At 42.9% G+C, this 27004-nt stretch overlaps 1 protein-coding gene and 1 non-coding gene across 7 annotated transcripts in view; one reads left to right on the top strand and one right to left on the bottom strand.

The window, feature by feature from the left end:
* Msh4 (mutS homolog 4) overlaps window positions 1–27004 on the top strand; it is a 59376-nt gene that overhangs the window by 30227 nt on the left and 2145 nt on the right. For 3 of the 6 annotated variants that reach the window (XM_063281671.1, XM_039102113.2, XM_039102114.2), the window contains 9 exons: window positions 813–949; window positions 1896–1999; window positions 3058–3182; window positions 5527–5727; window positions 7835–7953; window positions 9201–9329; window positions 14580–14754; window positions 16521–16609; window positions 21252–21523. In XM_063281671.1, coding sequence (XP_063137741.1) covers window positions 813–949; window positions 1896–1999; window positions 3058–3182; window positions 5527–5727; window positions 7835–7953; window positions 9201–9329; window positions 14580–14754; window positions 16521–16609; window positions 21252–21443 — 1271 coding nt within the window. In that variant the 3' untranslated portion in view covers window positions 21444–21523. Of the gene's footprint in view, window positions 1–812; window positions 950–1895; window positions 2000–3057; window positions 3183–5526; window positions 5728–7834; window positions 7954–9200; window positions 9330–14579; window positions 14755–16520; window positions 16610–21251; window positions 22028–27004 lie in introns of those variants that run through there. The other 3 variants (XM_039102112.2, NM_001106477.3, XR_010063597.1) reach the window with 3 other exon arrangements.
* Window positions 12371–12497, bottom strand: LOC120101327 (small nucleolar RNA SNORA17). The gene has a single exon (XR_005501698.1). It is a non-coding gene; the product is annotated as a small nucleolar RNA SNORA17 (small nucleolar RNA).

The following is a 27004-nucleotide window of genomic DNA, read 5'->3' as shown; positions in this document are numbered from 1 at the left end:
GCTGGCTGCTTGGATGTCAGCCCCACACAGGTTGGAGTCATTTGGGAAGAGGGAACATCAACTGAAAAAAAATGTCCCTACCAGACTGACCTATGGACAAGTCCATTTTCCTGTTTCATGATGGATAGCAGAGGGTCCAACTCACTAGGACTGGGAGGGAGTCATGAGAGCAAGCCAGCAAGACTTCAATGGTCTCTGCACAGATCCTACTCTAGGTTCCTGCCCTGACTCTTCTCAGTGATGGGGTGCGACCTCAAAATTGTTCTTCCTTCCTAAAATTGCTTTTGGTCAAGGTGTTTTATCACAGCAATAGAAACCCTAACAAGACACAAAGTTAACAGAAAAATAATACTAATTAACAAAGTTACCAATTATTAGATAGGCATGGCCACTGTAAAGAGAAATGTAGCTGCAAATGCCAGGTGAAATGTCTAGGCCCCAAATGGTGAGACGGTTGGGAAAGCAGGAAAGCCAGCAGGAGCTTGTGTAGGGACGCAGGGTCCGTGGGAAGACTCGAGCAGCTGCAGCTTATGTGGCTTCTGTTTTCCTGAACAGTCGAGTAACGAGACAGAACTCTAATACTACTATTCTTGTTCTTTCTTGTTTTAATTTTTATAATTTCTTCTTTAGAAACACATCAGACAGCAGCGTTTTAAGGGTACTTTCCACATCTTTTAGACATTAACATTTTTTTACTGTTTAAAAAAACTAAGAATAGTTTCCTGTTTGTGTATAAAATAATAAGTAAAGGCTATGACTGCAGGGAAATTTGCCATCGGGAGATTCTTGTTTTCCTGGTTTCTGGTCCCTAGGAATGATATCACAGCTCGCAGAGAAGTACAGTCTTCCCTTACGGACCAGCTTCAGCTCCGCGAGGGGGTTTTTCATCCAGATGACCACAGACTGCGCTGCGCTCTCCAGTGACCAGCTTCCTTCAGAGTTTATTAAGGTTAACTCGGAGTGCCAAGGAAATGGCTGTTCCTGGTTTCGTGGAATTGACGGTAGACTTTCCAGGCTTCTGTTTGGGGCGTGGCTTTGCTACTGTACCCCACTGAGCAGCCACACCATACTGACTCCTTGAGGGGACAACCAAAGGAGGCAAAAGGCAGATGAAGAAACAAAGTCCAAAAGATGTTTTTTGACAAAATTTAGGAAATCATTGGAGTGCCTTTTGTTTAAAATTGTTAAATATCATTGTTTTATATGTGACACTTGGAGGTGAGAGGACATCTTGTGCCAGTCAGGTCTCTCCTTCCACCGTGTGGGTCCCAGGGATTGACCTCAGGTCTCCAGGCTCGGCTGTGAGTTCTTTTACCTGCTGAAGGACCTCACCTACCTCTTATTTTACACAGTTTTCCAGACTAATTTTCCTATGAAAGGTTTAAGAATGTCTGCAGTAAGGAAATACGCTTGTTTTCATAGTGTTTTTAAGCCTGTGACTATGGAGTACTTTTTCCTGTGTACACACTCTCCTGCACACACAAACAGTACACACAGACACTGTCTTACTGTGAGGTTGACATGAAAAGGTCACAGAGCTAGACTCTGAGTAAGGTCCCAGAGGGGACACGGGCTGAGGAGGTCCTAGTCACAGTGGGTCACAGAGGGTCCCTGCTGTCCACCATGCGTGTCACCTGCTAATGAGATGCAGTCTGCAGGGCCATGTCAGAACTTACCAATCAGTCGCGCTGGAGAGTTTGGGTTAGAAATATCTTGCTTTTTCTTTACATGATCTTGTTTTTATTTTCACAGGCAGTATTTCGAATTTCCTTGTACTACTTTATCCTAGAAAGTAAAGTGGTTAATCTGAGCACTGACCTTCCCGTCCTATGAGCTGTGTGTTTTACCTCATGTGCATGTACATGTAGCTTGACATTGCTTTTAACTCCCTACAGATTTCTAAAGTGAAAAACTCATATAGCTTTACATCAGCAGATTTAATTAAAATGAATGAAAGATGCCAAGAGTCTTTGCGAGAAATCTATCACATGACCTACATGTAAGAGCATTTGAAGTATTTGAGTACAGAATTAAACTGGTTTAGTTAGGGGAACTATAATAGGTTTAATTAATTGACTCTGTCTTATTACAGGCAGTTGAGTTGTGACTGTTAGAACAGAAAGCCTGCCACTGTGTTGAGAACAAATGGACCTCATGGAAGCATGAGGGGGAGGCAATAGGAAGAGCTAGCTGGACTCCCAGGACTTCTGCACGGGGCCTTGCGCCATTGTGCAAAGCTTGTGCAAAGCATGAGCTTCTCTTGGGCTTAATTCAGCTTATTTTCTCCCATGCCCTGTGCGTTGGCTTCTCACATTCTGGTATTTCTAAGGCAGCAGCACAATAGTGCCAGCTCTTCTCTTGTCCATGGAACAGTAGCTTTGAATATCGGAGAGACAGAACATCTAGAACTGGTAGACTGAGATGGAGTGGAAGATGTAGGCTTTCAAAAGTCTCAAGTCGTGGGCCTCAGATACTATTAATACAAATTCTGGGTGCATCCTTGGAAGGGGAATAATCCCTGGAGAGTATTACATCATAACCTTGCTCATAAAAATCTAAACAATGGCATGATTTAAACATGGGGTGCACCTGTGTATATGTTTGTATTTGTGTATGTGACTCTTTGTTTGTCTGAGTTGCTATCTCTTCCTCGTCCCTTTCCCCCTGTGTCTTTGTGTGTGTGTGTTTTGTGTGTCTCTGTCTGTATGTTTATATATGTGTTTATGTTTTTGTGTGTGAAAGATTACTAGCAGATAAGATGTGTGTATAATGAGCATTGGATTATATCTATGTAAAATATTTCATATTTTCTAAAGCACATTATTTATTTGAAAATGTCTCTTTTGTTTATATTTAATGAGGCCATCATTTCAACAATGAATATAGAAGACGATGGATTATTTTTTATCTGGTAGATGTGATGGTGAACTGAGACATGTATATTTTATCTAAAATGAGCCAACCAAACAATAGACTTTCTTGTAGTGCACACCTGTGAATGCTGTTGTTCTTAAGCAATTAAAGCCTGCTCATCTCCTTGTCCGCTCTGTGTTTCAGGATAGTGTGCAAGCTGCTCAGTGAGATCTACGAGCACATCCATTGCTTGTACAAGCTCTCGGACACAGTGTCAATGCTGGACATGCTGCTGTCGTTTGCTCATGCCTGCACTCTCTCTGACTACGGTGAGTCACTGCCTTGACAAGAAAAGCATGTGGCATACTGAAGTTTGTATTTTGTTCAACTTATAGAACAGTTGCGCATAGTTTGCTCTTTTTACTTAAGATAGTTTCTTGCCTATGACACACAATGGAGATAGTGGAATCACCATTTTAAAAAGTCTCAGGGCCTGGATAGATGGCCCCATGACTGGGAATGCACACTGTTCTTCCAGCATTTGAGTTTGATTCCCAGCACCCACCACTGCTTGTAACTCTTCCCCATGGACAGTCACCTGGCTGCCTAGGGTGCTGCATTCACATGCACATACCCAAGCACAAGCACACAAACACATAATTACGATAAAAATAATCTACAGAAATTTGAAGTTAAATTCAAATAATATTCATTTAAAAATTGGCAAGTCAAAAAGAACAAAGCTACAGTAATTTTTAAAGATTTCCCAAGTAAGAAAGACTGCTGAACTGTCTACTTGGTGAAGTGGCCATGATTCAAAAGTTATAACCTGGATACTCATTAGTAGCGGTATACTGACTACTAACAGAAGCAAATCTGCATGGTGCACATCTCTCAGCTCTGGGGCACGAGTGCACTAAGATCTGTGCTACATTTCACACCCCAAGTCTGTATGAAGCCTTTCTGCAAATGTATAGCCATTTTCCAATGTCAGATCACCATTCCAGTAGAGTTAGCCCCTGAAACTTCTTATGAAACTCACCAGTAATTATCATGCAAACACCTAGACCTAGTGTGTGCTAATTATGGTTGAGTAACTGCAGGTATGATAATGTTAAAATTAACATTTGTGATTAATTTAGCAACAACATTTCTGATTTGTTACATTGATTGGTTGTTTTCTAAAGATTATTTTTGATATATATATATGCATAAATATATGTCTGTTCACCCTATGCATGCAGTGCACTTGGAGGCAAGAAGAGAGGATCTGGTCACCTGCAACTGAAGTTATGGGTGGTTGTGAGCTGCTTTGTGGGTGCTGGGAACTAAACCCAGGTCTCCTGCAAAGTAACAATTCACTTCACTACTGAACCATCTCTCCAGTACCATTACATTGATTTGTTTTTGTGGGAAGTACATTACAAATTTTTTTATACTTCTAAACTTAAATCTTAATAATGCCAAATGATACTAGCAAACAATAAATAATAGATACTAACTTTTCTCACTGCTGTCTTAGGATGGAATATTTTACTCTTTCACATTTTCTTTGGGATCAGAACTTTACCTTGGGATCTCAAGTATTGCAGACTGCTGAACACAAGTTAGAGAGTGAGGATGGCCCTACCTTCAGACCACCCACCTCACGCGTGCACTGGCATGCCCACTGTAAGCAAGCACTCTATCAACTGAACATGTCCCCGCCCAGGATTTGCTGTTCTAATAATTGTTTTGTTAATTATTAAGTAACTTACTATTTAATTTGAGAAATATATCTAAATTCCCAAATTACAGTAGTTTTTAAGATCCCTTTGGTTTTTTTCTGTACCAACCTCAGTCTGTGATGAGTTTGAAGCTTACCCATGCAGTCCATTTCTCAGAGAGATCTCTCTGTCACCTAACAGGTCCTTTGTACTTGGGTTTCTCCATTTCCAAAATAGATTTTTAGACATATTTTCAAGGGTGTAGGACAGAATATTACTTTTGTTTGGCTCCACTTTTTAGCTACACTCTGCTTTCAACACTAAATGGTTAGACGGGAAGCAATGTTTAGGCCTCCTAGGTAAACGTTCTATGTAGAGGAGTCAGTAGTTATTTTGAAGACATTGCCAATGGCCATATGGTTCATTTTAATTTTTACAGATGTTTCATAAGTTGTTTTGGAAACCAGGACAATGAAAAGGAACTACATTCTCTGGAAATAATTAAAAATAATGAGTTATACACATTACAATTAAGGGAGATTTAAGAGTATACTGGGGATAAAGTAGTAACTTACTGTCCCAAATTAGGCTCATAAAATTACTAAGGCCAGGCTGCTGGAGAGATGGCTCAGCGGTCAAGAGCACTGGTTGCTCTTCCAGAGGTCCTGAGTTCAATTCCCAGCAACCACATGGTGGCTCACAACCATCTGTAATCAGATCTGTTGTGTCTGAAGACAGCTACAGTATGGGATCTGGTGCCCTCTTCTGGGCTTCAGGCATACATGCAGGAGACTGCTGTATACATACTAAATAAATCTTAAAAAAAAAATTACTTAGGCCAGCCCCCATGTATATACCACAATATGTGTGTGTGTGTGTGTGTGTGTGTGTGTGTGTGTGTGTGTGTGTGTGTGTGTGGGCGCGCGCGTGTGTGTATTCAGCTTTAAATACCCCCCTTTTTTTTCAGTTCGACCAGAGTTTACTGACACTTTAGCCATCAAACAAGGATGGCATCCCATTCTTGAAAAAATATCTGCAGAGAAACCTGTTGCAAACAATACATATATCACAGAAGGGAGTAACGTTCTGATCATCACTGGACCAAATATGAGTGGAAAGTCCACGTTCTTAAAGCAGATTGCTCTTTGTCAGATCATGGCCCAGATCGGTAAGCTGCACTTCACTGTATGGTTGCCAGTTGTGAGGTTTGAACAAGAACGATCCCATAGCTCACATGGGCTGGGAGCCCAACCTCTAACAGCGGAGCCCTCTCTCTGGTCCTGGGCTCACATCTCTGAATGTGTAGACTCCAGTTGTGGAGCTGCTGCTGGAGGACTAGGCTGTGACTTTGCTGGGGGAGGTGTCTCACTGGGAGTGGACTTTGAGGTTTAAAAGCCAGGCCATTCCCAGGTAGTTCTCTCTCTCTCCAACCCGAGGTAAGTCCAAGGTCTCAGCTTCTCTTCTAGTGCCATGCCTGCCTGCTGCCATGCCCCCACCATGATGGTCATGAACTCACCCTATGGAACTGTAAGCCTCTGTACACATTTTCTTCTATAAGTTGCCTTGGTCATGCTGTTTTCATAGCAATAGAAAAATACCCAAGACACCAAATCGTGAGTAGGACAAACTATTTTTAGTGACCACATGACATTTTCTAAACATTACAACATTGGGCATAGAGACTTTCTCCTTATGTATATAAGTATGTATAATGTGTGTTTGTGTGTATGCATGTACATGTGGGTAAATGCCTGCCAATGCTCCAGCACTGTTACATATGTCTTCATGTTCAGATCTAACATAAGTCTTACAGCTAATTTTTCTGAGAACTGATTGTGAATTATAGGAGGCCAGTCATGGCAGCTCACACCCGTATCCCAGCAGTACTAGGGAGGTGGAGAAGCAGGGGATCAGAAGCCAAGCTCTCATATGTAGTTGAAACCCACTTGGGCTGTAAGAGATCCTGTCTTAAAGAAAAGAAGGGAAGGGGGATGAGAGGATGGGGGGGGGCACTGCACTAAATTGAAACCTGGCTTCGCCTTCGCATGCTTTTCACTCAGTAGCCCTGATCTGGTTCTCTTATGTATCCCAGAGTGACCTCCCCTTCCTGTGCTAGGTGTTCAACTGTCTGAGGCACTTAGTTTACTTTTTATCACTTTCATCTTAAATTCTGGTGTGTGTGTGTGTGTGTGTGTGTGTGTGTGTGTCTGTCTGTCTGTCTGTCTGTCTGTCTGTCTGTCTGTCTGTCTGTCTGTATATTGTCAGGCCTGAGTGCAAAGTAAACTGAAGCTTGAAGGCATATATATGAGTAGCCTGGAGACCCTGCATCTTAGACAAGTTACACTGCTCTTAGTTGCTGTCCAAGCTCTGCCTCCCCACCAGTAGCAGCGTGACCACCTGCAATCATAACTGGTGGATCCTGAGAGGGGAGCGAGGCAGGAAGGACTTCCCCAGAGCTAAGAGACCACAGGCAGTGCTGCTGGATGGGACCTTATTAAGGGGAGAGGAAGTTTAATCTGGCTACCAGGCTACATGACCTCCTCCAGTGGGCCTTTCTTCCTCAGCCAGGCCCTGTCCCCATCCTTCTTTTGCCCTAGATCCAGGACTAATTTCACTTGCATTTCCCTCCCATTACATCACCTTTGTCTACACAGGGCTCTGTGAGAGGTGTTTCCCATTCTACATTGTTTGTTTTGTCTTATGATGTTAGAATGACTTTCATGTCACATTATGTAGAAAAATGGGTTAACACTCAGATCTGCTGCTTTCAAGTGGAGAGTAGATAGCTCAATAGCATACGAATAGACTCGTGGAATATAACTCATCTTTCTTTTGGTTTTTACTGTCCTGCTTTGGACACATTTCTGCATGGTTGCACAGACACAACTATTTATGTTTTACAGTGATTTTTCATCAGCCTGACCCTCACATGTTTCTATCAGATTTCGTTTGTGAGCTTCATTAGCGTGCCTGTTTCTCTTTTGAACATGATTTATCGGTTAGCTGTATAACTAATCCTTTATGAAGGTTAAAGTGGCTGCTTTCTTTGGATGTGGCTGAGCATCACACCAAGCACCACAACCTTTGGGTTTCTGCGTGACTTGTAAGGCAGGTGTACCAGAGGCACCCGTCTTCCCTGTGCGAAAGGGTTTAAGTCCTAGCTTGTACAGTGAGCAGAGAGCCAGGGCCGTACTGACTCCACATCCAGCACTCTGTGAGGGGCGCGCTGTTGTGGTACCTTCCTGTCTATTGGAAGTGCTGCTTCTCTTTCACAGGCTCCTTCGTCCCAGCACAGTACGCCTCCTTCAGGATTGCTGCGCAGATCTTTACGAGAATCAGCACTGATGATGATATTGAAACAAACTCTTCAACATTTATGAAAGAAATGAAAGAGGTAACTAAGCAATATTCCCTTTCTTTAGAAGCACATCAAGTGTCCGAGCATCCAGAGTTACTGGTGCGCTTCAGTTCCTGAGAGCCAGAGGGCAGTCAGACACAGCTTCCTAGTGAGTCCTGGGCGAAATGGAAGCCGATGCTTCACAGAAAACGCAGCTCTGGGCAGCCATGGTGGGGTATCTGACAGGCTTTTCAGAAGGCAGTGGTGTTTTCACATAGAATCAATTGTCCTTTAGCTTTAAAAGTCATTGTCTTTGCCCATATAAACAAGGGGAATGAGAATGCTTGCTCCCCACAAACATGTATACCCTTCCCTTTCTGATCTGAGCAAACCCTACCTGTGCCCAAGGCAGAGCACTTAGAACGTCTGTGCTCGGAAGGATGCATGCATCACTGTGAGCTTAGGTTTCTTTTCTGATGTGTCATAGAAGGTGAGGTTTTAAAAAAAGAAACACATTATTTTTACTTAGCATGTATAGAATGCCTGTGAGGATTCTATCAATAGTTTAGATACACGAAGGTTTGTCTTTTATTTATTTATTTTTGAGAAAGGATATCACTATCTCTAGCCCGCCCAGGCTGGGCACGAACTCACAGAGATCCACCTGCCTCTGTCTTTCTAAGTGCTGGCAGTGTAGCTGAGTGCCTCTGTCTCCTAGGAAGCATATCTTTTAAATAGAGCCCGCTTGCACAAAAAGCTAGTCTGTTATAATGCAATTGAGTGGAAGTCTGTATTTGAGAAAGAGGTTGATATTCTCCAGAGGGAAAGAATTTCTATCAATTTAAGTCTTGTTTGTTGGCCAGGGATTTAAATTTGTTAAACAAATATGTTTTTTAATATCTTGTCCTGTCTTTAGCAAATATAAGTATGTTTTCAAGTAAATATATTTTGAATTGGTTTTCAACATTGTGTAACAGTGATTGGTAATTTGTGGAGAAGAGAACAGCCATCTTTGTGTCTTATTTAAGCATTTAATGTTCACTGATGTGCTTCTTCATGTTGTAGATAATACTGTTTTGTTGTCTCATACATATGTAGATGTCTGTTTTTATATATGGAGTATTCAAATGGAATTATTAGTTATGAGATTGCCAGAAAGAGAAGCAATATGTTATTTTCTGCTCAGCAGGATTTCTCTATTAAAATAAATTTCAGACATATTTATAAAGGGACCAATTTCACTGTTTTTTAAGAGAACAGCATTGCTTGGGTTTAATGAATAGTATTAAAATTATGTCTTCCAGATAGCATATATTCTTCACAATGCTAACGACAAGTCACTCATACTGATTGATGAGCTTGGCAGAGGCACTAATACAGAAGAAGGGACTGGTATTTCTTATGCTGTCTGTGAGCATCTGCTGAGCACAAAGGTATGCCCTGTTCATCCTAAATGGCCTGTTTCATGTATGCAACATGATCGCATTGTGTCAGCACCCAAAAATAGTTCTTTAAACAATTTTGGGTAAAAAAGGCATACTACAGGGATTTTTGTTTGATTTCTGGTGAAAGTAGAAATAATTACTGTTGTGTATACAAGATATCAATGAGTAAATTGAGACCTACAGATAATGCAAAAGTCAGTTGGCTTTAATTTAATCAAATCAAATAACAAAACATGAAGATGTTACATATTACAGAATCTGACAATTTGAAGACAGCACGTTACACATGTAACAATCTCTGAGGCATCATAGAACAAAATACCCAGAGGAAACAGCATCCTTTAAAGAAAACAGGTTCTCATGAATCTTGTAAAAGTTATTTTTGCTTTGTTATTAAGCTAATTTGGAAAATTACTTCATAGATGACTATTTAAAATATATTTAGATATGAGAAATGTAAAAACACATTTTCATAATTAAAAAATACATTAAAGCATCTTTAAGGAGTTTTTTTAACCTTAAACAAGAGTTCACAATAGTTCATTATAGAGGGTGAAAAACTATCTCATATATTTAATAAAAGTAGTGTTAACACACATATTTTATGTAATATCAAATGTCAGCCAGAATTTCTCACATGAACAAGACCTTATATCACTTTAGATAAAAAGCAAGTTAGTATTTGTGGTCACTATTTTTATATGTCAGTCTGACTGGCTACAAGCAGTGTTGAAAAGTATTTGGATTCTATCTGTGGAATGTTTCTAGAAGTAGACACATGAGTGTAGACTGAGCATCGAGCGAGCCTTCAGTGGTTGGCCCAGGCCCTGCCCTGCAGGCTGAAAGCTGAAAGACTATCAAGGCTGACTGTCCCATGAGTCAGCAGAGCCCTGGTCTGGCTGCTGGCTGTCTACAGGATGGTTTCTGCTGTCCTCAAACTCTGGCATGTCCTTCCCGATTGAAGCCTGGTGGCGTTCTGTTAGAATTACCTCACAGGTCTCCTGAAACTTTAGCTCACCAAAAATTCCACCATTGTATATGAAATCTGTTAGCTTCCGTGATCATGAACGAAATCTTTATAGAGAATACACTTGTGTAAACACATACCACACACATGTGCACACTTGGACTGATTCTTTTGAGACCCCTAACTGATACAATATCCATTTCCTGATTGAACGTTCCTGTGGTCTTCTGCAATGCCTAAGAATAGTTGTCTTTAACAACACTTTAAAGACCCCCTTTCTAGTAGAAAAGTGGAAGCTGGTATTGCTTCTTAGTTTTAAGATGCTTAGTTTTCTAACCTAGAAGCATTCTTTGGTGTCTAGCACAATGTTTGTAATCTATAGGCCCTGAAGATATCATTAAAAAACAACTTTTTATTGGTTCTTTGTGAATTTCCATCATGAACCCTAATCCCACTTGTCTCCCCTCCTCTCATACCCACCCTCCCCCCCCCACTGGAGGGAGGAAAACCTCACTGTGGAAGATATAGTGTGTCCCAGGGTGTCCCACGGTGTGCCCTTCTGTCCACACTTCTTTACTTGCAAATGTTCTTTCAGTGAGTCATTGGTCTGGTTAAAGGCCTCTGGCTTCTGTTATACTCAGTACCGGAACCTTATCTGGACTCCTCCTGGACATCCTGTTCTTGGACATCCTGTTCTTGGACATCCTGTTCTTGGACATCCTGTTCTTGGACATCCTGTTGTTCTTTGTCATGGAGGTCCTGCAGCTTTGGATCTGCAGGACTAGCCCCTTCAGACACTCCACAGTTCACAGATGAGGTAGATGTTGAGGCAGACCAACTTAAAGCTCTGGATTTGGGCTGGGGTAGTACCTGACATGTAAGCAAATGGGTAAGTTCTCCCACACCCACATCACAAAGGCACGCTCCTTCTCTACCCTGGCTGACCCATCCATTCTGGAAGCCAGCAAGGGGCAGAGCCAGTTCTCCCTCTCTCATGCCCTTGGGGATAACTCATCAGTTCCCATTCCACCAGGGTCAGCTCTCCTGTGCTGCTCAGGTCAGGCACATGCCACGCTCTCCTGAGTGCTGCAGCTGGTGAGGGGCAGGGCCAGCTCTCCTGCTCTCATGACCCTAGGGCCAGGTCCCCTGCCTGTCACAAGTGGCAAGGGGCAAAGAGGAAGGAGAGTATCTCTCCTTCATACATACCAAGGACAACAACTTTTTATTGGTTCTTTGTGAATTTCCATCATGCACCCTAATCCCACTTGTATGTCCCTCAAGGTGTATGTCCTTCATACATCTCAAGGGAGATGAGTGGCAGGGCGGGCTTTCCCATGTTCTCTCCCTTGGGGCTGGCTCACTCGAAATTCCCGCATCCAGGGCTAGCTCTGCTGTGCTTCCTGGGTGATGTCTGTGCTCACTCTTCTGAGTACTGCAGCTGTCTGGGTGTGGCTTCAGCCCTCCTGCTCTCATGGCACCAGGGCCAGCTCCCAGGATGCCCAGGTAAGGGGTGGGACCAGTGCTTAGTCCTCACACATCAACATGTCCACAGGCAGCGGCTTAGACCTGGCTATCTGTCCTTTGGTGGTAACAGACCCTTGCTGCTGCAGGGTCATGGACCCAGATGTGACCCTCTGTTGCCACACAGGCCAGGACCACCCCACCATGGTCTGAGGTGGCATCACTGGCTACTCATATCAGGCTGTTCCTCACGACCCTCGAGTCTCCAGTTCTGTCTCTTTTCACTGTGCCCACTTCCTTCTGCTTCTCCTTCTCTTTCATTTCTCCACCACTCACTCGCTCCTCTTAGTGGTGCCCGGGGCTTGCTGAGGTTGCCTTATAGGTGTAGTCTCAGGAGTGTTAGGCCCTACCCACGCATTCTGACACCAGGAAGGGGTCATCTCAGCTATGGTCTGGCCCCTCAGGCCTTCACAGCACCAGACTGGTGGTCATCTCGGGCTTGCTCCTTACCTGGGTCACCTGCGGGGCCCCATGGGGAGGTCGTCTGTCTCAGACTCACTCCCTCATGGGATCTGTGGCACCAGACTCAGGCTCACTTCTTTCAGTGAATGTTAATCATTCAGATGGCCATAGGTCAGAACACTGAGCACAGACAGCCTCTCTCCTCTCTGCCCCTACTGACGTCCATGTGACACAGCAGCCAAGCCTGCAAGGGCTCTAGGGAGAGTCGAAAGTTATTTTTTTACTGAATTAACCTAATAGAGTTTATAAAGGTCTTGTGTGCATGTGTGCATGCTGAAAAGGACCTAAGTCATGGCCTGGCTCTTGGGAAGCCAGTGCTCTCTCTATCACAGAGCTGCATCTGCAGCCCTCGATGCATGTCGCTAAGTCATGGCCTGGCTCTTGGGAAGCCAGTGCTCTCTCTATCACAGAGCTGCATCTGCAGCCCTCAATGCATGTCGCTAAGCACACAGTTGTCAGTCATTAACTGCTCAGCAGTTTAAAGGCCAATCAGTTGCCAGACTTACTCTTTTATGTCAGCAACTCCCATAAGTTTCACTCCACAAGACCAGAGTAACTCCTTCCAAAAGCTGTGTCCAGTGATCTCCCACTAAACCACTCCTCTTAAAGGTCCCTCTGTTGGGGTACAAAAGTCTAACAAAACCCAAGAAATGACAAGAGGCATTTCAATCAGGGACAACAGCACAGACTCGGGAGCTAACTGTGTCTTCAAACGTTCATCTTAGTGAGTATTTAAGCAGATCACAAAGATGTATTCAGGCTGCTACTGATCAATCAGGGCTGCAGAACAGACTCAGGAGCTGAGCTGTGACCCTGAGCCAGAATGCTGCGGGCAGATGTGCCAAGTTATCCCAGCAATTAGGGAGAGGGCTTCCTTAGGAACATGTCTTTGTGGTTCAGTTATGCTGCTCCATTGGTTGGATTATTCAACTATGGCAGAGTATCTTGTCTAGTATTCATGTCTCAACTCGCCAACCAGCATGTCAGTTACCCACGTACATCTCTCTCTCTCTCAGCCAACCAGCATGTCAGTTACCTAGGAAGGTCTTGGGAACTTAAACTTTGACCCCTATTCAAAATGGAAATTTTATTCAAAATGTCTTCAGCTTTGTTCTTTCTTACTCTCCATCTCCCTGGGTTGCCATACTGAGGCTCAGCTCTGACCAGTTAACCTATCCAGGACACACCCCGCTGTATCCAAACTACTGGTCATGGATTGGGGGGAATTTCTATGTGTAATATTGTCAAATCTTCATGCTTTTTTGCTGTTATCTTTGGTTGAGACATTTGCCAGCCAAATATTTAATTTTCTTTCTTTTGAGACAGAATCTTATTATACACCCTTACTAGATGGCCTATATTCTCTGTGTATTGCAAACTGGTCCCAAACTCAGCAGTTTTCTTGGTTTAGCTTTTCAGATGCTGGGATTTATGACATTTAAATTTCAACCAATCCTCTATTATTTCTTAAGTGTAATAGCTCTTTTTTTTGGGGGGGGGATTGTTGAGGAAGTGTTTTTCTGTGCAGTCCTAGCTGGAACTTGCTCTGTAGACTAGGCTGGCCTTGAACTCGCAGAGCTCTATCTGCCTTTGTCCCTCAAGTGCTCAGGGAATTTCTCCTTGAATTTAATTTCTGGCACCAAAAAAAGAAAACAAGAAAAAAACAAACATAAAATAAAAGCCTTGAGAATTTAAATACCTAATAAAGTGCATTAATTCCATGTTCTGCTAGTCCTTCTAGGAGGAGACGCAGTGTGAAGGACGCAGTGTTGAGGAAAGTGCTGTGAGGCTGTGGCAGAGCTGTGGCGCCTCCCTAAGAGGTGGCCACCTTTCTGAGTCGCTTTATCTCTGCTCAACTTTATCTCTTTACTTTGGAATTTAGTCTTTTTCTCATGACATTTTATTGTTTGTTTGTTTCTTTGTTTTTGAGAGAGAGTTTCTCTCTGTAGCCCTGGTTGTCCTGGACTCTCTTTGTAGACCAGAGTAGCCTCAAAGTCACAGAGATCTGCCTGCCTCTGCTTCCTGAGTGCTGGGATTAAAGGTGTGCTCCTCCATGCCTGGCAGTCTCTTTCACATATGTTGTGCACGTGCAAACAAAGTTGACCTTTCATTGGATATAAACTTCAAAACCCATGACCTGAACATGTCCATCTCTGAGATGATGGTTTTACTCCTGTCTTTGCCAAGCTAGTTGGAAAGTTAAGCTAATGTGTTATGTTTAAAAATAGTTGAAATAGGTTTTTCAGATAATTTAAAAGTACTCATACTCATTGTTTGTTATGTTCTAGGCATTTACACTCTTCACTACCCATTTCCTGGAACTGTGCCATATAGACACCCTGTATCTTAATGTAGAAAACATGCATTTTGAAGTTCAGCATGTGAAGAATACCTCAAGAAATAAGGATGCAATTTTGTATACTTACAAACTTTCCAGGGGACTCACAGAAGAAAAACACTATGGTACTGCATGTAGAGTTTAAATGTAGACATCAAAACAATGCATGTCTCTTAAGGCAGACCTCTTTCTCCTTTGTTTGCCTGTCCCACATCCTTCTCTGTGTTTATATGCTTTCTAACAGCCTAGTTTCTTTGACGAATTCATATTATATAGGTTTATGTTCTTTGCTTGTCATTTATGTCAACTGAACTGATACATTACAACTGAACTGTAGCATTAGAACAACCCAAGAAAGCCCTGGGAGCCTTGGCATGTAGAAAGTATAAGTTTTTTTTTTTTAAAGGTTGTTTATTTTTATGTGTATGAGGTTTTTGCCTGCATGTATGTATGTGCACCCCCTGTGTGGCTGGTGCTCAAGGAGGCCAGAATTGCATGTCGGAGCCTCTGAAACTGGATTACAGATGGTGGGGAGCCGTCACGTCAGTAATGTCAGTTGAACATCAGTGCTCTAGAAGAGCAGTGAGGGCTCTAATCACTGAGCCGTCTTTCCAGCCTCAGTGCAACAGATTGCATTTGTAAATTGTATAATTTTACACATCGTATTTCCTATACACTCATTTCCATAGTCACTTTGTTCTCGGGGTATTTTATAGTTAAATCTAAAAATCTTAAAAATGGAATACATCAGTTGGGTGGTGGTGGTGCATGCTTTTAATCTAATCACTGGGAGGCAGTGTCAGGTGGATCTCTGAGTCTGCTATCCTGGTCTACTGAGCATGCTCCAGGATATATGTGTGTGTGTGTGTGTGTGTGTGTGTGCGTGTGCGTGTGCGTGTGCGTGTGTGTGTGTGTGTGTGTGTGTGTGTGTGTGTGTGTGTCTTAGTTAGGGTTTTACTGCTGTGAACAGACACCATGATCAAGTCAACTCTTATAAGGACAGCATTTAATTGTGGCTGGCTTACAGGTTCAGAGGTTCAGTCCGGTATCATCAAGGCAGGAACATGGCAGCATCCAGGCAGGCATGGTGCAGGAGGAGCTGAGTTCTACATCTTCATCTGAAGGCTGCTAGAACACTGGCTTCCAGGCAGCTAGGATGAAGGTCCTAAAGACCCATGCACAGTGGCACACCCACTCCAACAGAGCTATACCTGCTAATATTGCTACTCCATGGACCCAGCATATACAAACGATCACTCTGTGTGTGTGTGTGTGTGTGTGTGTGTGTGTGTGTGTGTGTGTGTGTTCAAACCATGACATTCTTAAATTCTTGTCAACTACTTTCTATGTAAATAACTGTGTAACATGCAGATTCTCATGTTCTGGAAATTTTCAACTTTCCATACATTGAAGTCTTCAAAAATCACTTTTATCTATGGATATGACTCTTGTGAGGAAAATGAAACCTGCTTTACTATTTAAAGTAGGAAGTGAACTGGGCAGTTTTCCTGCATCACATAGTTAGTTAAGCCTTCTCACTCTCCATTCAGCTGGGAATTGGCTGAGATGGAGGTAATCTGTCCTGGATATGGAGTCATCAGGATTCAGTGAGTTAAAAGTGTCAGCCATATTTTAGTAAGCACAGAAATCAGTCATTTGGGTGAACACGGTGCTGCTTCTGCTGCTTCTGACCCTCAGAGAGAGTAAACTGTTGGCATCCTTAGGAAGCCTGTGGAGAGACACCTGCCGAGGGAGGGGGAGTTGGCACTTGGCGTTTGTGTAAGGTAGCCATGGAGGACTTCATGCTCACTGAACTGTCTGCTGGATTGAAGAGCACACAGCCAAGACTACACAGCAACAATGATTTAATGTCCATTTTCTGTAATTTTAGGATTAAAAGCTGCAGAAGCCTCCTCACTTCCACCATCAATTGTCTTGGATGCCAGAGAGATCACAACACAAATTACAAGGCAAATCTCGGTAAAAACCAAACACCTCCCAAACTTTGTAGAAATAAGACCTTAAAGTCTGCATTTGCTTGCTGTATGACACAGCGTACTGTAAAGAACTTCATGCAGCTAGACACAGCCACTCAAGCCCGCCTTACCTGGTGTGCAAGCAGTCAAGTGTGGGTAAGCTTGCAGAAGCAAGGGCAGCACCCGGTGAAGAGGGAGGATGAGCTGCCGGCAGGGAGTGTCAGTCCCAGGAACAGAAGGCTGGCTGTTTTCTAGTTTTAACTCTAGCGTGGGTTTTTGCTTTGTCATGTTTTGTTTTTGTTTTTGGTGGATGGCATTACAGTAGGAAAGTACATACAATATTTCAATATGTACTATTATGGCTCTTGATCTAAATATATTCATAATCAAAAATTTAAGATAGAAAATCCAATTTTTAATTAAGAAAATCTCTTCTTTAAAAGATCAAGTTGGTACTTTTTTATTATTATTAATCATTCCATTCATTCACATCTCAACTTTCTGTTGTGTTTAACAGACAGAGTTCTGCTCCTGTGAATAATTGCCGCTAACTTTATTTTGGGAGAGCAAGTCTGTTTGAAATGTGCATTTAAAACGCAGACTGCAACATTCGAATCTTTTACCTTTAAAAGCTCTTCTTTCCTTTATCATAGGTTAAACCTGTTTTTTTTGTTTTTTTTTTTGTTTTTTTTTTTCTTTTTTTTGGAGCTGGGGACCGAACCCAGGGCCTTGCGCTTGCTAGGCAAGCGCTCTACCACTGAGCTAAATCCCCAACCCCAAACCTGTTTTCTTTATGAAGTAAATGGTCCTATGTCTAAATGGTGAATTGTAGGAGGATCATTCTGCTTTCAGCTTTTTAAGTTCGTAGACGTTAAGTGGCTTGCTAAGAAACAGTAGGTCCAACAGTGAAGTCACATGTCAACTTACAAATTGAATCCTTTTTCTTTTGTTTCATAGTGTTTGAAAAATCCAGAGTGTGGAGTATATGGAGCTAGCTGTAGTGTAGGAAGTTTCTTCATGAATAGTTACTTGTCCGTTTCATTCTTTTTGTTGTGCTGTTTTTGGTTTATTTTTTTAGTTTTGTTTGATTGGTTTTAGTTTATCATTTTTTTTCAGTGTGCTTTTTTCCTTTGGTTTTCTGAACTGTCTGTGACTTTACTTGCCAAATCATCTTTTGAATTACTTATCAGCCCTTCGGGCACTGTTCTCATTCTGAAGACCCTTTCGTTACCTAGTTCTTCATATCCCATGTTCCATATCCCATGTTCTGTATCCCATGTTATATATTCCATGTTACATATCCCATGTTCCATATCCCATGTTCTGTATCCCATGTTCTGTATCCCACGTTATGTATCCCGTGTTACCAACCAGCTCTCTCTTCTCTTTAGTCTCCCTAATGGTGTCGAGAGTACTCATGCGGGCTAGTGTTCCCACTGCGAATCTCTATGTTCAACTTAATTTGCATACTCATCCTGTCACCGATTGTTCCCTTGCTCATTGGCCTGACTTAGGTGACTTTGTCAAGGCATCTCCATGTGCTTTGAGTATTTGATGACCCTGTGTCTGTAAATAATTTCCTGATGGACGCTTAAAGAACTCGCAGTCATCTTCTTGAGTTCTTTTGGATGCGACCCTGCAGTGTTTCTGTCTCCACCATCTTGCCCCTGCCCGAGTTGGACTCTGCGTTTTCCCCAATGCCATCTTTTTCAAGAAACCTTGTTTCAGACATTGTCAAGTAACTTTTTACTCCTTCCTCCCCACTATGATCCACTTTCTTAGCTTTCTGTCTTCCCTTTTGCCTCCATGTTTTCTTCACTTGACTCTCCGTCTCTCACATATGCTTAGTGCTTTTTCAAAGAAATCTTCTATACTGCTTCTCACGCACATCTCTTCCTTCTGCTCTGTGTCAGCGATTGTCTAACATAACCCTTTAATACATTTCCTCATGTTGTGGTGACTCCCAACCAGAAAATTATTTTCATTGCTACTTCATAACTGTAATTTTGATACTGTTATACTGTTGTAAATCATAATTTAAGTATGTGATATGCAGGATATCTGATATGTAACTCTTGTGAAAGGGTTTTCAACCTCCGCAGGGGCTCATGGCCCACAGGTTGAGAACTGCTGCTCCAGACAGTACTCTTCCTGGAGAAGTAATGCTTCTCCCATGACTCACTTACAGACCGAACTTTCTCCTAAGCTGTAACTAATGAGAAGCCACCTATTCTCTGTGCTTACCCATCCCCATCCCCATCCCCCACATCCCATCCCCCATATCCCAGTCCCCATCCCCTGAACCCTGCTTCATTGTCTTTTCCCAGCTCTTACCTGGTGCCTGGTGGTTATTCCCCGGGAAAGTTTGATCCTGTGGGGCTTTCAGGACCTCGTCCTTCTCCACGAGAGCCCTTCCTTTTCTTACGTGCCCAGTGTGTTGGTTTGGAAGGTGTTTGCCTCCAGCCCCTTTCTGTGCAGTCTGCACTGGTCATAGTCTGCACTGGTCATAGTCTGCACTGTTCATAGTCTGCACTGTTCATAGTCTACACTGGTCATAGTCTGCACTGGTCATAATCTGCACTGGTCATAGTCTGCACTGTTCATAGTCTGCACTGGTCATAGTCTGCACTGGTCATAGTCTGCACTGGTCATAGTCTGCACTGGTCATAGTCTGCACTGGTCATAGTCTGCACTGGTCATAGTCTGCACTGGTCATAGTCTGCACTGGTCATAGTCTGCACTGGTCATAGTCTGCACTGGTCATAGTCTGCACTGTTCATAGTCTGCACTGGTCATAGTCTGCACTGGTCATAGTCTGCACTGGTCATAGTCTTTTCCCAGCAACTTCCATTGCTAGTTCCACTAACCCTGCATCCATGTGCATTTCTCCACATTTATTATAACATCTTTTAAAAATGTTTTAAAGATCATTTAAACTTACATGCTGTTGAGCAGGGTAGAGGACAAGGAACAGGAATTGCTTCTCTTTATCATGTGGTCCCAAGGATTGAGCTAAGGTCATCAAGTCTGGTGATAAGCACCTTTACATTCTGAGGCATCTTGCCAGCCACGCTTCAATATATTCATCAGTTTTTAAATAAAAAGCAAATTTTCATCTGTTGGGGGGAAAAAGAAGCTCTTGTCTTCACGTCCAAGTGTCCCTCTCCATCACAGCTGTTTGTAGCCCCTTCCTCACAAGCACGTTTCATTAAGACTTTTGCTAACTCTTTTCCTAATCCACCCTGTACACTTTCCACATTGTCTCCCAGTGCATAGTCACCATGCCTAATCAGGAGCTGTCAGACACCGCTTAACAAGTTGAAGTTGAGCCTTTAAAGTCTTCTGCAATTGCTCAGAGCATGCAGTTTTAAGGTGCCTGGGGTTCTGGGTTGCCCAGTTTTGCTTTAGGGTCTTCTTTTGTTTGCTTATGTCACCCTTATCCTACCTCAGTCAGTTTCATGTCATTTGCATTTCTGATGTGTGTCATCTCCCTGGTTGTGTTTCAGGTCCCTACTACCCCTGCTTTGACTGTTTCTCTACCCAGAATTCTCCAGTTTTGGCACTGCGGTCAGTCAAGACTGGTTCTACATTCTTGTCCTTTGTGAGCTTTCCTGGTCTGTGCTGGCAGTGAGCTTGCCTTCTCTGCACTGCGCATCCCTCCCTCTTACAGACCTCCTCATAACCACCAGTCAGTGGCTCACAGCAGGCCGTTGGACTGCGAGATTGTACGCTGCTGGAGCTCCGTTATCACATTCGCTGCACACGATTGTAGGCCCAGAAACATGCAGACACAAGCTTCAGTGCCTGAAACATACCCAAGCTTTTATATAAAGAAGAGTAATTAATTAAGGCACCAAACGGATAATTAGACAGGACTGTCTTATTCTGCTGCACTGAAGTTTACTCACTTTACTGTGTTGGAAGAGGGGAAGTGTATTTACAGAGAGAATTGTCTGCCACCAAGAAAGACTTTAAGAGAGAACACTGGGAAACTTACTAAGATTTTCCAAGTTGTTAGGGTAGAAATTGTTGATTTACCTACTTCAGTCAGAGTTGTAGATTAGAAGTTTAAAAAAAAAATCCTTACTTTCTGTCCAACCTTTAAGTCCTATTAGACTATATTTTAAATATTAATTTTTAGAAATTCTTAAGTATGGTTTGTTAAGAATCAGTCATAATTATAGATTTCCATTTATGTTTATTTTCAAATGCATTTTGCTCCTTAGGCAATGTTTTCTGTTAGCTGCAACTGCTGTGTCTTTTGGCAGGTGGCTTTCTGGGGACTCATCTTATCCCCGGGTGACATTTACAGCTGTCACTGCATAGCAGCCCACACTGCCCATCCACACCTTTAAAACAAAATGTGTTTGCAGACTCCTCTCTCTGCTGAGTTTCTGTTACTTTTTGGTATTTCATTTCTGAATTTGATTGATTTAGAAGTATTTCTTCTTTAAATGTCAATTGCAAGGATTCATTCAAGTCCTTCATAAAGTGGTATATGTACATGAGAAATTTAATTCTCCAAGATAGCATGTTTTAAAGCATGTGTGAGATCTTGAGTTCCTATTTCTATGAAATGAGATAAAATAATATAAAAATATAAATTAAATATGCATTTATATTTTAATCTCATATTTTGATAACAGCAAAACCGAAGGAGTTCCCCTGAGATGGATAGACAGAGAGCTGTGTACCATCTGGCTACAAGGCTTGTCCAGGTCGCTCGAAACTCTCAGTTGGAGCCGGACAGGCTGCGGACATATCTGAGTAATCTCAAGAAGAAGTATGAAGGGGACTTTCCCAGGGCTGCGGACCTTCCAGAGAAGACTGAGGAGTGATCAGTTCACAGTGTATACAGGGTTGTATCTTAGTTGCTCAGTTTTATATTTTAATTGAAAATTATAGTATATTAACCTCAGAATGTTCACCTATGAACTCTAAATGAAAAATATTTATTACAATAGCTTAAAAAAAACCCAGAGCTCCCAAAGACTAAACCATTAACTAAAGAGTACACATGGAGGGACCCATGGCTCCAGTCACATATGTAGCAGAGGATGGCCTTGTTGGGCTTCAATGGGAGGAGAGTCCCTTGGCCCTGAGGCTAAATGCCCCTGTGTAGGGGAATGCCAGGGCAGGGAGATGGGAGGGAACATTCTCATAGTGGCGGGGAGAAGGGGAAAGGGATAGGGGGACTCCAGAGGGGAAATCAGGAAAGGGGATAACATTTGAAGTATATGTAAAGAAAATATCCAATTCAAAAAAAAAGGGACAAATTTTTAAAGAAAAGTTTTTGTTAGAAAAATCGTACAATAGTTTTCATTTGTGAAGTAAGCTTAAGTTTGTAGTTCCTATGAGTGTATGTTTAGAATGTTAACAGAAGTATTCTAGCCTCAAATATACAGTAAAGACTAGGTCTGAAGCTTCCTGTAAGCATCCTTCTGTTCTGATGCTCATGATTGAACCACATCTTAACTGGGGTCTCCAAGTCCTAACACCAAGTGACCCTGAACTCCATACAGTGGTGCTGGGGATTGGGAAGGTCTGAGTCAAGACGTCCCTCAAGGTGGAGATAAGCACTGTAGTGCAGCAAGTGAGACTGGGGCAGGGGCATGAGCAGCCCTGCGTCCAGTGCTCAGCAGTCAGGCCGTTGCTCGTCGCCTCCTTTCTAGTTTTCATTTTGTGGCCACGCTTATTACATAAAAGGTAACAGGAAGACAATGCCGACTTGGCTTTCTTGGCTATTCCCAGGAACATTCTTCTTTTGCTTAAATTTTATTTATTTCAGGCCAGAAATTGCTTCATTATGTAAACCCCAGTCTTCTGAGTTCAGTTCCTGGAACCTGTGCTGAAATGAGAGACTCATCCACACAGTTGTCCTCTGACCTCCACATACACACCATAGTTTACATGCCTGTAAACATGTATGTAAACATACAGTAATGAGAGACTCATCCACACAGTTTTCCTCTGACCTCCATATACACACCATGGTTTACATGCCTGTAAACATGTATGTAAACATACACATAGTAACGAGAGACTCATTCACACAGTTGTCCTCTGACCTCCACATACACACCATGGTTTACATGCCTGTAAATGTATATGTAAACATACAGTAATTTGAGACTCATTCACACAATTTTGTCCTCGGACCTCCACATACACACTGTGGTTTATATGCCTGCAAAAATGTATGTATATAAATATACACACAGTAAATGAGAGAATTATCCACACAGTTGTCTGACCTCCATACACACCATGGTTTACATGCCTGTAAACATGTATGTAAACATACACACAGTAATGAGAGACTCATTCACACAGTTGTCCTCTGACCTCCATACACACAAATGCTATGCTGCTATAATACTGTGGAAACAACCAGAAATAAGCACACATTCAAAGGAGTGTGATTCTTTTATAAATCAGTGCCTCACAGGCAAGCCACATTCACCACCATATCGAATTTACCAAAAAGTCCTTGTTTCATAAAAGAGAAAAACAAAAACAAAAACAAAACCATGTCAGTTATTTCCTAGGAGGAAAGAGCCTTTCTTTTCTCAAATGCTTCTCTAACCATTCCACCTCAGTGACTTGCTCATAAAGTCATAGCTCTCAGGTCTACCCTGTAGTTTTCAGTTTTTCAAACAGCTAAGTCCCTGGCCTTGGGTACACCCTGAATCATTTATTTAGGAATTGCAATATTCATAGTAATTGGAACAACAAAATTATTCACAGACTGCATAGGCTATGGTTGGTTCACGTTGTCTGTGTTTTGTCTGTGTGCCATTTGGTACCAGAAGAGTCCAGGACAGGGCATTGGACCCCTCAAAATGGAGTTATCAGATGGTTCGAAACTCCCAGTGTGGGTCCTAGGATTCTAACTTAGGTCCTGTGGAATAAATAGCAAGAAGTACTCTTAACTGAGCCATCTTTTTAACCTTCATAGAGTTTTTAATCACACACACACACACACACACACACACACACACACACACACACACACACACACACCACTTTCTTTTTTTTTTCCTTTTTTATTGGATATTTTTAAATTTACATTTCAAATGTTATACCCTTTCCTGATTTCTGGTCCAAAAATCTCTATCCCTTCCCCCACCCCACCCCTGTCCTCCTGCTTCTATGAGGGTGTTCCCCCACCCAAACACCCACCCCTTCCCGCATCCCTGCCCTAACATTCTCCTACATTGGAGCATTAAACCTTGGCAGGACCAAGGGCAAATCCTCCCATTGATACCCAACAAGGCCATCCTCTGCTACATATGAAGGTGGAGCCATGGGTACTCTTTGGATGGTGGTTTAGTCCCTGGGAGCTTGGGTTGGTTGATATTGTTGTTCTTATTGGGGTGCAAACCCCTTCAGCTCCTTCAATCCTTTCTTGTATAACTATGGGCATCTCTTTCTTTAGGTTAGGGAAATTTTCCTCTATAATTTTGTTGAGATGTTTACTGGCCCTTTAAGTTAGGAGTCTTCACTCTCTTCTGTTCCTATTATCCTTAGGTTTGATCTTCTCATTGCGTCCTGGATTCCCTGGATGTTTTGGGTTAGGAGCGTTTTGCATTTTACATTATCTTTGATGTTTGTGTCAATGTTTTCTATGGTATCTTCTGCCCCTGAGATTCTCTCTTCCATCTCTTGTATTCTGTTGGTGATGCTTACATCTATAATCTCTTTCCTAGGTTTTCTATCTCCAGGGTTGTCTCCCTTTGAGATTTCTTTATTGTTTCTATTTCCACTTTTAGATCCTGGATGGTTTTGTTCAATTCCTTCACCTTTTTGGTTGGTTTTTGTGTTTCCTCTTTAAGGACTCCTACCTGTTTACCTTTGTTGTCCTATATTTCTTAAAGTCCCCTAACATCATCATGAGTTGCAATTTTAAATCAAAATCTTGCTGTGGTGGAGGATCTGGGTTCTGATGATGCCAAGTGGCCTTGGTTTCTGTTGCTTAGGTTCTTGCCCTTGGCTCTCGCCATCTGCTTATCTCTGGGGTTAGCTGGTCTTGCTGTCTCTGACAGTGGCTTGATCCTCCTGTGAGCCTGTGTGGCAGCACTCCTGGGAGACCAGCTCTCTGCCAGGGGGATCTGGGTACAGAGAGCTGTGACACAGGGTCAACTCCGGGCACAGACAGAAACCAGAAGGATCCTGTCCCAGACTGCTCTTCAGTTCCTGTGTCCGGAGGGCCCCAGGCAGGTTCCTCTTGGGCAGGGATTTAAGCCTAAGCGGTGGTTTCATGTGTGCTCTCAGGATTGTCAGCACTTCTAAGGATCCAGCTCTCTCCCAGAAGGGTCTGGGTACCATTTATTGATTTTATTAATCTTGGTTCAGCCAAGGCTACACAGAGAAACCTTGTCTCAAAGAAAAAGAAAAGTTTATTATTTCTGTTGGTTCACTATTCCAACATCAATAGCCAGATATATTCAAGAAGTCATAATTCAAATGAAATGCATATTTTTTGAGAAATTAAATTCACATCGTGCCTTAAGTATATATACTCTCTTGTTTAATTACTTATGTATTCCCTGTTGCCGTGTCTTTGAAAGAGAATCAGAATAGTTGAACTTTAATCGCTTCTTTTTTCCTTCTTTTTGAGACAGGCTATAACTGGAGCTCTGGCTGTCCTAGAGCTCACTCATTCTGTAGACCAGGCTGGCCACATCTCTGCTTGTCTCTGCCTCCCAAGTGCTGGGATTAAAAATAAGTTCCACCATGCTTGGCTCCATTCATTGCATCTTAATTAACATCTCCAATGGATTATTTTATGTTTTATCCTTAGAGCCAGATAATTCAGGTTTATGGCAGCTTTGTAAGAAGGCACAGAAGAGGCACAGGTATTGGCAGATTGGGAGGAGGCAGAGAGTCAGAACAGCATGAGGACAGGAGTTGAGCAGTCCAACACTCAGGGGCAAATAGAGATGTATCAAGATCATTCCTGACACATCACCCTTCCTTTAACCCAGTGTTCAATGCCAATAGACTGACTTCTAAGAGTTCATCACTGAAAACTCTTTTTGTTTTAGATGTTAAATTAAAACCAGGCTTATTAACCGGGGTGGTGGTAGGGTGCACACATTTAATCCCACCACTTGGGAGGCAGAGACAGGCAGATATCTGTGAGTTTGAGGCCAGCTTGGTCTACAGAGCAAGTTCTAAGGCCAAGGTTACACAGAGAAATCCAGTCTCAAAGGAAAAAAAGTTTATTTCTTAAAGTTACTTTCTCTTAAGCTGTTTTGTGTGCAGCAGCATGCTGCACAGCAAGTGAGCTGAAGACATCAGGCTGCCACGACTGAGGTGAGCACTGGGAAGCAGCTTGCCTTGCTCTAAGAGCTACTGCTGTCTTTGCTAGTTGTCTTTATAAGGAGCCCACAACCCAGCCTTTCACTGTGACCACCCACAGTGTCTCAGCAGTCCTCCTGTGGTGTTTCACTGTGACCGCCCACAGTGTCTCAGCAGGCCTCCTGTGGTGTTTCACTGTGACCGCCCACAGTGTCTCAGCAGGCCTCCTGTGGTGTTTCACTGTGACCGCCCACAGTGTCTCAGCAGGCCTCCTGTGGTGTTTCACTGTGTCCGCCCACAGTGTCTCAGCAGGCCTCCTGTGGTGTTTCACTGTGACCGCCCACAGTGTCTCAGCAGGCCTCCTGTGGTGTTTCACTGTGACCACCCACAGTGTCTCAGCAGTCCTCCTGTGGTGTTTCACTGTGTCCACCCACAGTGTCTCAGCAGGCCTCCTGTGGTGTTTCATTGTGTCCACCCACAGTGTCTCAGCAGGCCTCCTGTGGTGTTTCACTGTGACCGCCCACAGTGTCTTAGGCCTCCTGTGGTGTTTCATTGTGTCCGCCCACAGAGTCTTAGCAGGCCTCCTGTGGTGTTTGGATTGAGAATGATCCTCTATAGCACTTGGTCCCTAGTTGGTGGCACTGTTCAGGAAGGTTGTAAAACTTTGAGGATGAGGAGCCTTGCTAGAGGGAGTATGGCACTGGGGGTGGACTTCAAGAATTTAAGCCTTGCCTTACTTTCTGCTTACTCTCTCTGCTTCCTGTGTCAGTTGAATGTGATCTGTCAGCTTCCTACCTCTTGAACCATGCCTCCCTCTACCCCTACCCCATCCCATGGTGGACATGTAGCCTCTCTGAACTGTGAGCCAAACCTTTCCGTAAGTGCTTTGGTCATGGTGCCTCCTTATCCCATTAACAGAGAGCAGCTAATACACTTCCTTTATTCCACCTCAGCAGTCGTGTTGCTTGTTACACCTTTGTCCCACAGATTAAATCTATTGCAAGGTAGTGTGCAGCATTAGATAAAAAGCATAGGGGAGTGGAAGGCAGAGGGCTTATCTCAGGCCTAGAGCCAAGGGTCGAAGTGACTGTGATGT

Source organism: Rattus norvegicus, chromosome 2, assembly GCF_036323735.1.
Source record: "Rattus norvegicus strain BN/NHsdMcwi chromosome 2, GRCr8, whole genome shotgun sequence".
Taxonomy (NCBI): Eukaryota; Metazoa; Chordata; class Mammalia; order Rodentia; family Muridae; genus Rattus; species Rattus norvegicus.
This window is presented reverse-complemented; position numbering and strand designations above follow the sequence as displayed.